A 10,464-nucleotide genomic window follows, 5' to 3' on the forward strand; every position below is an offset into this window, starting at 1 on the left:
GTACTTGATTTTATTTTTATATAATAAAGTGGTCTCAAAATAAAGTCAATCCAATCCTTATACCTAATCCTTCAGTCCCTAATTTATAAATACAGATCCTTAAAACCTTGATAGATGCTTAAAAGAAAATCAAGTTATCACTTAATCCCCAACCCTTGCCTTCAATCCCAAATCAATATCTATATAGAGCTATAATGAAAAATAATAATAATTTTCTTTTACTGGTAGGTAAAAGAAAAGAAATGAAAAATATTCTGAATTAATAATGGTAATCATTTTGGCTATAGTGATAGTATTACTTATTTTGTACATTAGAGAAAGGAATATATGAACATATACACAAACTCTTGAAACTCCAAAAAAATGACCCAAAACATAAATATATAGTTTTAGTTTTGTTCAATTTCATAAAACACTATCTTCTTTCAAGTTTAACGTATTTAGGATATAAAAGAAAAAATATCAAGAAAATTAAAAATGCTTAATTAGGAGGCCATCTATTTATTGCAAGGGAGATACAAATCTCTTATTAAATCAAAGTGATAGTGATTACAAATTAATTCAATAACAAAAAAGAAAATAACAAATAATAAATTTTATTAAGAATAAAACTCTTTTAAGAACTCAACATATAACAAGGAATAAATTATATTAAAAAAATTACTAATTTGAATTTCAAAAATAACTCTGAAAATGCTATAATTTAATTAAATTTGATTTTGATTTTGATGGACAAAAAAAAACCAAGTTAATAACTGACAATTACAAATCAAATCATACTAGAATCCAGTATTGGTCAGTTAATAAGTTTATTCAAGTATTTTGTTTCTCTATTGTTTTAAGTTGCAAATTTAAAATAAATAAATAAGTTAATTAACTGATAAAGGAAACGTTATAGTCTCTCCAAATAAACTCGTAATTTTTCCTACAACCATAAAAAAAAAGAAGAGTATATTTTTTTTTCTTTTTTATTATATATATATATATATATATATATTTATTTATTTAAAAAATAATTTTTAAGAAATTATATTCAATCAAATAATAAAATATAATTTATCTTTTTTTTTTTTTTTTTAACCACAGGTATTCTAAGTCCACTGCGCTAGAACTAAATCTTGTTCGCATTAAGTCGGTCCAAGAAGAGATAAAGTTCTCACAGCAAGTATTTGAACCACTCAGCCAAACGTTCGTTTGTATAAAAAGTAATTTTACGAATTGGCTATGCTAAGGCTATTTTAGGATATTTTAAGTTTCATTGAGGGTGATATCGAAAATTCTATTATTCTCCCTATTTCCACATTTATATATAGTATAAATTATAGATTACAGATAGATATATAAGATTAAATATAGAAAAAGAAATATTTAAAATTAATTAGAAAATAAGAAAATTTATAAAAAAAAATAGAAATACTTGAAGGAGAGAGTGCCAATAAAGCTGTTTGAAGTTTTTTTTATTTTATTTTAGGATTATATATATATATATATATATATATATATATATATATATATATATATAAATTCTTATATTGTCTAGTATACCTTTATTAAAATTTTATCTTATTTTTAATAACTCTCACTAATTCTTACTTATTATTTAAATATAATAATTGCTCATGTATTATTTAAGATGGACATAATAGAAAAGTTATATGAATAAAATTGTCCTTTAACTATAATAATTAGTACTTTCTTAATCTACATGAAAATAAACAGTGAATTGTCTTTTTGGACGGAGAGAGTATATATTATAGATATATTAATTATTTTTTATTAAATTTAGAAATTTAAATCTTAAAATATATGGACTATATTTATATTTACAGTTGAAAAATTTAAAATTATCAAATTTGAAATTAAATTTTTATAAAATAGTGTGGAATAAAATTTTAAATTTTAAAAAATATTTGGTGGGATGAAATTTTAAATTTCTAAGATATTTCGAATGGAATTAGAATAACAGTTATTATATTTCAATATGTCCGAATTGCCCACCAAACTTGGCCGCTAGACCGATTGAACCGATCGGTTCAAAAAACTAAAACTGCACAGTTTTCCATAGAGCAGAGAGAGGATTATAAATATAACATTAGGTATATTTTCTCTGCAAAAACTCTGAACGCTTCGGCTTCTATTATACTACAGAATAATCTCGGTAAAACTCTACTACCTCTCCTACTTTTAATTATACATGCTGATACTGATCGATTGATGATTGATAATGCAATACAATTTCACTTCAGATTAGATTTCTCTTTTCATATTATTTGTCTTGCTGTTTCTTTCTGTTCCTTTCTATTTGGTTTCTGTATTTTTTATTGGAAATTTTCCTGGAAAAGAAAATTTGCATCCATCAGTTTACTTGCTGATTAAAAATTAACGCCTGTCGTTATGATGGTGGTCTATATGGCAATGCTAGAGTAGTGTATGATTGGTGTGATTTAATCGTACTTTAATGTGTAATGTTTGAAATTTGATTACAATTTGGATTTTTATATTACAAACTTCAATGTGTTTTATCTTTCAAAATCTGATACTTATCAGTTTTCAGCAAGCAAGTTATCTTAATTAAGGTGCCTAATTTTGAAACAATAGAGATATAGTATATATTGTGGAAAGTATTATGAAGGTTTTGGTAATTTTTTCAAAGAACAATCATAATGGTTTTCAGTTGAGACATGTTGGTTATGGTCTAGACTCTATAAGATTGTGACTGCTGATTTTTGAAGGTCTATAGTCATCTTTCTACAGTTTGAATTTCATTCTTGGTAATGATTGGTTGAGGTTTTTTCTTTCTTTTTTCTTCCAACTCCGAAATCTTAACTAAAGCTATCTGTAGTTTTGCTTGTTTTCTCTTTTTCCCTACTTATGTAATGAATTAAAAGTTAGATTACTGTCAGACATATATGGTTGTTTGTATGTGTATATATGGTTGATTTGAGAGCTAATTGAAAACTCCAGCAAGAGCTCCTTCCCCCCTTAGTTGATCCAATGGGCGCTAAGTTAGCATTAACATGACATCAGGTGCAATGAAGAAAAGTGTCCTTCAAGGTCCAAAGTTCATCCACTAAGAAGACAACTTATTAATTTTTCAGCAGTCTGTATCAGTGAAGACGTGATAGGTCGCCTGCTATCCACAAAGCATAATTAGATTCTTCCACTCTCAAATTACCATTTAACTTGGTTAAGTTTTCCCTTGGAGAAATTGGTGAGCTCTAAGTGTGGAGGCACTTAAATATTTCAAATGTTTATAGCTAGCTGCAGTTCTCTATCATTTATCATAGGAAGATTAACCTTCTATGTTTAGATTGCTCAAAATATGATTTCTCCTTTTTCAATAAGTTGCCGTTGCTCATTTTATTTTTGTTAGTTTTGCTGCATGATGTCATTTCCCTTGCCACGTTAGTAGAGATTCTAGTGAAGATACCGACTCTTTTGAAAGATGAAGGCTTTTCTGTCATGCAGTACCTCTTAGAATCCCTGTTCTTTGCCATTATTGTTGTTGTCTTTTACTGAATTGGTCAGCACGCATGAGGGTATCTATGGAGTTTGATACGAAGAAGAAAAATGTTCAGGGAAAAGTTCCCGATTTTGGTGCGATCTTTATGTCAAACAGTGCTACAAAGGAAGAATGTTTTAGACGGAAATTATTCGGACTTCCATTGGGGCAAGCAGACTTTGTAAAGCAGGTTAAAGCAGGAATGATCTTATTTTTATTTGAATTCGAGAGTAGAGAACTTTGTGGTGTTTTTCAGGCATGTTCTGATGGTGCAATTAACATTGTGCCCCATGCATTTACATCATCTGGAAAGCAATTCCCTGCACAGGTATGCGAGGATGATTTCACTACTTGTACGATTCTTTTCTTCCTAATTTTTCATTTGAGAAAAATACAGGAGAGCCAAATGGAATGCCTTCTAAAGCTTAAGTGGAGTCATCCATTAGAAAAAATAATTATATTTTGTGGCAACTTCAACTCTATGTAACTCGACTATTTCTTGTTGATCTGTATGGTGCAGGTAAAGTTCACCATAATTTGGCATTGCAGTTCCCTTTCTGAAAGTGAATTTTGCCATGCTATTAGAGAAAACTATTTTTCACCAAACAAGTTTAACTTTGGGTTGTCTGCAAAACAGGTTCCTGCCCTATTCATGACCTCAATAACATGAAAAATTGATCTATTTGTGTTGTAATCAAGTTCTGTTTCTAACTTTTATCATTATAGGTCCAAGAGCTCTTGTCGTTATTCAGTTTGAGAAAGTCAAAAAATAAGAACCTTCAAGGATATTCTATCCGAAGTGAGGTTGCAAGACCAATTGCATTTCCTTTGCATAAAGCCAGAAATGCAGTTGATGGTGACCGCTTTTTAGTGATTGATGATGGGAAAGATAAGCGAAATACAGATGACTATTCTAGTCGTGCTTTCACTGCTAATCAAAGCATTCATGATCCTATCACCATAGGAGTGATTTCTCAGCCAGAATGCAAATGGAATGAGCTCAACGGTTCTAGGCCATCTGTCCCAAATGAGCACCCTGGTTTATTTCAAGCTGTTCCACCTGTTTATTCTAGCAAGTATGATTCAGAAAATTTTTTCCATAATGATCATCTTCAACAATCTATAATGCATAGCTCAATGGAATCACAAAACTTGAATGTTCCTTATTCAACAAATTTTGGGCATACTGTTGTTACAAGTGCTCCATCTTATGACCCTGAAGTTCCTGCCCTTAACTATAGGAACTCACCTGTGCCTGAATTTTCTCCTGATAGCAGTGCATTCCCTCAACTTGCAAACCAGTCATTATTATCACATGTAGAACATAATTTTACAAGCAGACATGCAATCACCAATTCTGATTTATCTAATAATATTCTCTCATCTTATCCCAACCTATGCGAATACTCCAAGAGGACCAGTAAGCTTTTCCTAGGGACTTTATATCCTGAAACAGTAGGAAAAGCCTCAGAATGTGAAATTCCCAGACGCTTCACTGTACCAAATCCCTCTTCAATTCCTCTGTGTTTTTCAGCAAGTGGAAGTAATAGAACAAATGAGGGTGCATCTTATTCCAACAGCCAAAGCAAGTCTTCTTCTTGCGTGTTTGATTGTAGCTATCCTGTAGTTTCACAAGACAAAGATGGCCATAGGCTTTTGCATTTTGAAAATTATGAAACCTTTGCTGCTGATATTCCTGTTCTGAAAAAGGGTATTTCTGGAAGCATAGACATGCATGATAACACATCAGGAAACCTGGATATCTCTTATTCAGAGAAAATTTATTCTTGTTGTCAAAAGAAAAGACCGAGTGTGTTTTCTCGCTTGTCCTTACCTCCAAAAGTATTCAAACAAAATACTGATATCCAAATTCGACATGTTGAGAGCAGCATTGATTCATCGGTGGATGAAGTCATGGCAATTTTGTATGAGAGTCATGACAATTGGGTGAAGGAAAAAAGTTTTAAGCTGCTGATCAAACGGCGTGAGGACATCATAAACACAAGGAACAAAAGACCAATGATCAAGATCTCCAAATCATCTGCAAATAAGTTGGCAAAGATTTCAGTTGATGAAGAGAGTGTGGTCCAAATAGCAGAAAAGCTACCTTTTGTGGATTTCAAGTGCCGTAGTGAAGTGCGAAGGCTTCAAAGTGATGCTAGTAGCAGGGTCTGTAATAAGAGTGTTGAAAGCAATGGATCCTTAGATGGGAAAAATAAAAGAAGAAGGTTGATTAGACCAAAATTCACCATGAATGAATCATTTGGAAATGTTATGGTTGGAGGCCAGGATAAGAAAGTATCACAAGTTCTTGAGATAGCACATGTCAGCACTGAAAACAATATAGATAGTAAGCAAAAACTTTGTATTGGTTGTGAAGAGAGGAATGCAGATGCTGAAAAAGATTCGAATAATGAAAGAGAAAATAATGTGGAAAATTGTGTTATGCCCTTCAGAGATTCATATGAAGAGAAGAAGGAAGAACCACATATTATTGGCATTGACAATGTGCCTCTTTCAGGTTTTTGCAAAGGTCAAAATTGTGATTTAGAAGAGTCCTCGACTTTTAAGAGTTCTGAGGATTATGGGTTGTTGCAAAATCATAATGATACTAGTTGCTCTGTTCTTCCAGAGTCATTTATTCAATTACATGAAGTAGAATCTGTAAATGGAGTCACATCTGGTGGACTTAAACATGATGGAGATAGCACCAAGTCGACTCAAAATGTCGAATACGAGAAGAAATCTTGTTCTATAACTGATGACAGTTTGATTAGCAGCTCAATGAAAAATAATTCTGAATTTGAGAAGTCAACTGATGAACTCGGAAATGGTAATAATGCAAGTAAGCAGCAATTATCAGTGGAATCTGTCAGTGGGCAGTGCAAGGCATCTGCTGAAATCCTTACTTTTGGCAATTTGCAAAAATCAGCTGAAGGGATATGTGAAGAACAGGATCAAAACAGCGTGTCGGTCGCAACTGCAAGCAAAAGCTCTAAGGTGAATTTCAAGGATGATATCACAAATGGTTGCGAAACCATTGCTGAGAATTGCTTGAGCAACCAAAGTTTGTTTTCATGTGAAGAGCTTGTGCATAGTGGTGTAAGTAGTGAAGGTTAGGATATAGAAATGCTGTCTTTGGAATTTATTGCTCTATAGATTGAAGCTTTAGCGCCAAGCTGTAGCTTCTATCCGTTTTTGAACTTTTCATGTTTCTTGCTGTAATCGCAGCAATTTTACACATGGAAATTATCCTATAAGCTTTTAGGATGTGTCAAATTTGTTTTTGATCATCTTCTATGAATGAAAATGTAGTTGAATTTTAGATGTAGGCCCTGCGTTTGACTTTGGCAGTTGATTGGAATTTTCACTGAGATTTCTGTTTTGAAAGTAATAATTCTCTTTTCTATGAAACTCGTCTGGTTCCTATTGTTTCTCTAATGATGAAAAGTGAATTTCGCGACTTGTGCATATTCTATTTCTGATGTGTTTATATCAGGAAAAATCTTGGTAGTCACTAGATATGCATTAGTTAATTTTGATTTTTCAAGTGGAATTGCTTTTAATTTGATATTTTAAATAAAATGATTATTTATAATGTTGAATCTTTCGAATAAGTTGAATCTAATTTTAAACAATATTTTATTTTAAAAATAATGCAAAAAACAATAAAAATATCTAAATTTAAGCAGTACCTATAATTGCTCCTAACGTGATCATGAAATTATATCATTCTCAAATGACTTGTAATTCAACAAGAAAAGAAAAGAATGCTAACCATGAAACACGCTGAACAAGCTTCAGGACCTTGAGATGAGGACGCCGCTCTGGATTAAAAACTTTCTGAGGAATGAGTTGGAATCTCCTTTCTGTATAGATTCCTTTCTAAGAAAGTTTTGCAGTAGACTTATCCCCAACTATGCTAAATTGTTTTTATATTGTCCATTTTAGAATAACAAGAAGAAAGTTTTACCAATTATATTTTTGTAGCATCCATATATGGCATTATTAAAGAAATCAAAAGAATTCAATTGTCTTTCTTTTGTCATTGATACTAACATCTTGAACCGGCTCTACCTTGAACAAAAGATACATCCTTTAAACATAAAAGCTAGAAAACAACATTCTATTAGAGTTTACAGCAACTAAAACAAAAACAAACACGAATGCTGTTTCAATAATCATTCATAATTCTCTTCTTCACCAAGTGAATTGATGTTACCATTCTAAGGAGGTACAGATAATAGAATCATGATTAGATGGTTCATTTAGGAAGTCAACAGCTCTAGAATGGGAATCTCAATATGACATTGTGAGGCCCCAATTCGAGCATTATGTCTAATTTGCTAAAGAAATCACAATGTTTATCTCGATTGAGTTCACAGAACTTGTTTTATCTTATTTGTGCTTTGAAAATGAGTTATTATTTAAGTTTTAACTCAAACGAAAATTTAAGAAAAACCCTTTTGGTTGACTCTAAATTTTATCTCAAAGAAAAAATGTACTCTTTCGCAAATTGAGATGGATTCTGGGACTACGTTTTTAATTTAAGCGATTTCTAATTTAGCCTAAACTTAAGGTTAGATTTATAAAAAAGATTTTCATAGATAATTTCTATTATGTGTGCAATATCAATTTATGTATAACTTAGAACAATCATTTCCATTATAAATAATAAATAAATAATTGAAGTTCAAAAATGACTTGGAATGCTATTTTTAGCTGCTTTTGGAAATTATAGAATAATCATACATCTCCCAAACAATAAAAAGCATAAAAGGAAAAGAGAAGAAGGTGAAAGGGAAAGAAAATCAGTTTTAATTGATTTAGTTTGCAATTTGAGTCCGCGTGTCTACATATCCCTTTGAATGAAAATCAAACCATGTCCTTCTTGCCATCTCACTTATAGGGGTTGATTTTTAGTTATTTTATATAATATTTTGTAGTTATGTTTACCAAATGATGAGTAGAAGAAGAAAAATTCGATTATCTAGTCCTGGTCGGTAACTAATGCTCTGGTTGGTTCGATCTGGTTTGATTCAACTCCTCTTAGTTTGTCTAGTTTATTGTATGTTTCAAGTTAGATTTTTACGCATCATATACCGTTGGAAACCTCTTTATGTCTAATTTGAAATGCCACTATTATTCGATCCCCTAGGATTAGATAATAGGTACCACATTTCCTGCTGAGGGCTTGGACCTAATCATGTTGCTAATTACTCAACTAAACCTAATTACATACAATATTAAACTACATTATTTCAAATATACTGCTCCATAATGACTTGGAAAATTTCTCCAAAAATCTTGCAAAACAACTGCAAGAATTTCCTCTACATAATTAATAATCCAAAATTTCAAACCTACCAAAAACACTTCCAATGATTCATACAACTCAACCAAACTCCAATGTGATTAACTCATCATTATCAATTAATCATCATCAACACATTCTCATTAAAGATCACTAAAGCAATTAGATTTTGAGCACGTAGCTTCAGATTCAGATTTTGAGCATGCAGCTCCAGATTTAGATTTTGAGCTTATAGCTCCAGATAACAGATTTATGAGCACGTAGCTCCAGATAACAGATTTATGAGCAGTAGCTCCATAACAAATCAGATTCACAAGTTGGTAATGACAGTCGTAACTTCCTTTTATCTCAAATGCAAATATGACAAAATTGCAATTTCAGATTAGGCTTATTTGCCTCAGAATAAATACCTTTTTGCTTAACTTACCCCTTTTCAGAATGAATCACATGCTTTGCACTCACAAATTAGGCTCTTTGGCCTCAGAATATCACATACCTTTTTGTTTAACTTAGCCCTTTTCAGAATGAATCATATGCTTTGCATTCACAGATTAGGCTCATTGGCCTCAGAATAACACATAGCTTTTGCTTACTTGCCTCTTTCAAACAAATCATTTCTTTTTCAGATCATAATATCAAGTATATGATAATATCATAACTGATATATCAAACAAACATTCATCATATATAAATAACCATCATAAGTTTTTAATCACAGTATATAGTGTAGTAGTATCAAGGCCTGGAAGACCTCCTCCTTCACCTTCTTTTAAGACCCTTTTACCTATACGAATAAGCAAGCACCTCAATACTCAGTATTTAATCAAACATTTGGTGCACTACAAAAAATTCACGCTTTTGCGATCGACAATTTGGTCGCAAAATATAAAAAATCGGTCGCTAAATTCGATCAGCGATTGATTTGTGATCGATAGTAATCGGTCACAAAATTGCTTGTCGCAAAATCTTTTGCTACCGAATTACTAATCGATCGCAAATTAGCGACTGAAAAATCGGTTGCAAAATTATAAATGTCTTCCTTCTGAAATCTTATCGCAAATTGGTCACAGATTGTGTTTGTCGCAATTATGAACAATGGTTGCAAATCGGTCGCAAATGTTGAAAGCAGTTGGTTGGTGATCTGTCACAATTTTAAATTTAACAGTTACAATTTTGTTTGCAGTTTAGTCGCAAATCCATCGCAAATATACAATTACAAAAAAAAATTTTAATAATATTAAAAACCATAATTTTTTGCACCTATGAATACCGGCATATATAAATATAAAATATATATATATATATATATATATATCTCACAATCAGAAGTATCATCATCAAGATCACAACACAATAACAATGTAAAGATGTAATTGTTAATGTAATGTACTGTACAAAATAAAAAACCACAAAAAGCTAAAAAGGTCCAAAATCAAATGTACAAGGTTGGTCATCTGCACGATACAGTGTCGTATCGCCGGGAGAGTACCTGCTGGATGTGTCGTAGTGTCGGCAGGCGAGACCAAGGTATCATCTGCAGTATTGGGATCAAGAGGAGATGGTAGTGGCTGCTGCTGAGTTGTCGAAACATCTCAATTTGTAGCAGGCGGAGGATCATAGGAAGAAGTACCAGCACCAGGCTGACCGG

The 10,464-nt window shown here is 31.8% G+C and overlaps 1 protein-coding gene across 3 annotated transcripts; it reads left to right on the top strand.

The window, feature by feature from the left end:
* Positions 1-2,009: 2,009 nt before the first annotated feature.
* On the top strand, positions 2,010-6,833 carry LOC105640168 (DCD (Development and Cell Death) domain protein). 3 transcript variants are annotated; one of them, XM_020681738.3, is made up of 5 exons: positions 2,010-2,158; positions 3,028-3,211; positions 3,374-3,830; positions 4,023-4,139; positions 4,229-6,833. In XM_020681738.3, exons 3-5 carry the CDS (start codon positions 3,534-3,536, stop codon positions 6,620-6,622), a joined length of 2,808 nt encoding a protein of 935 aa, XP_020537397.1. In that variant the 5' UTR covers positions 2,010-2,158; positions 3,028-3,211; positions 3,374-3,533; the 3' UTR covers positions 6,623-6,833. The 3 variants fall into 3 exon arrangements, with proteins under 3 accessions (XP_020537397.1, XP_020537396.1, XP_012079803.1); XM_020681737.3 differs by having other exon boundaries at positions 3,028-3,830; XM_012224413.4 differs by lacking the exon at positions 3,028-3,211 and having other exon boundaries at positions 2,065-2,158.
* The last annotated feature ends 3,631 nt before the right edge of the window (positions 6,834-10,464 follow it).

Source organism: Jatropha curcas, chromosome 10 (genome assembly GCF_041381405.1).
Source record: "Jatropha curcas cultivar XTBG-Jc1 chromosome 10, XTBG_Jcur_1.0, whole genome shotgun sequence".
In the NCBI taxonomy this organism is placed as follows: Eukaryota; Viridiplantae; Streptophyta; class Magnoliopsida; order Malpighiales; family Euphorbiaceae; genus Jatropha; species Jatropha curcas.

What these genes read in the sequence shown, in the direction of transcription:
- LOC105640168 (XM_020681737.3), top strand. Translation starts at nt 3,534, where the DNA reads ATGAGGGTATCTATGGAGTTTGATACGAAGAAGAAAAATGTTCAGGGA. An exon ending in GAAAGCAATTCCCTGCACAG is followed by an intron (nt 3,831 to 4,022) that starts GTATGCGAGGAT and finishes TGTATGGTGCAG; the next exon opens with GTAAAGTTCACCATAATTTG. An exon ending in TTGGGTTGTCTGCAAAACAG is followed by an intron (nt 4,140 to 4,228) that starts GTTCCTGCCCTA and finishes TTATCATTATAG; the next exon opens with GTCCAAGAGCTCTTGTCGTT.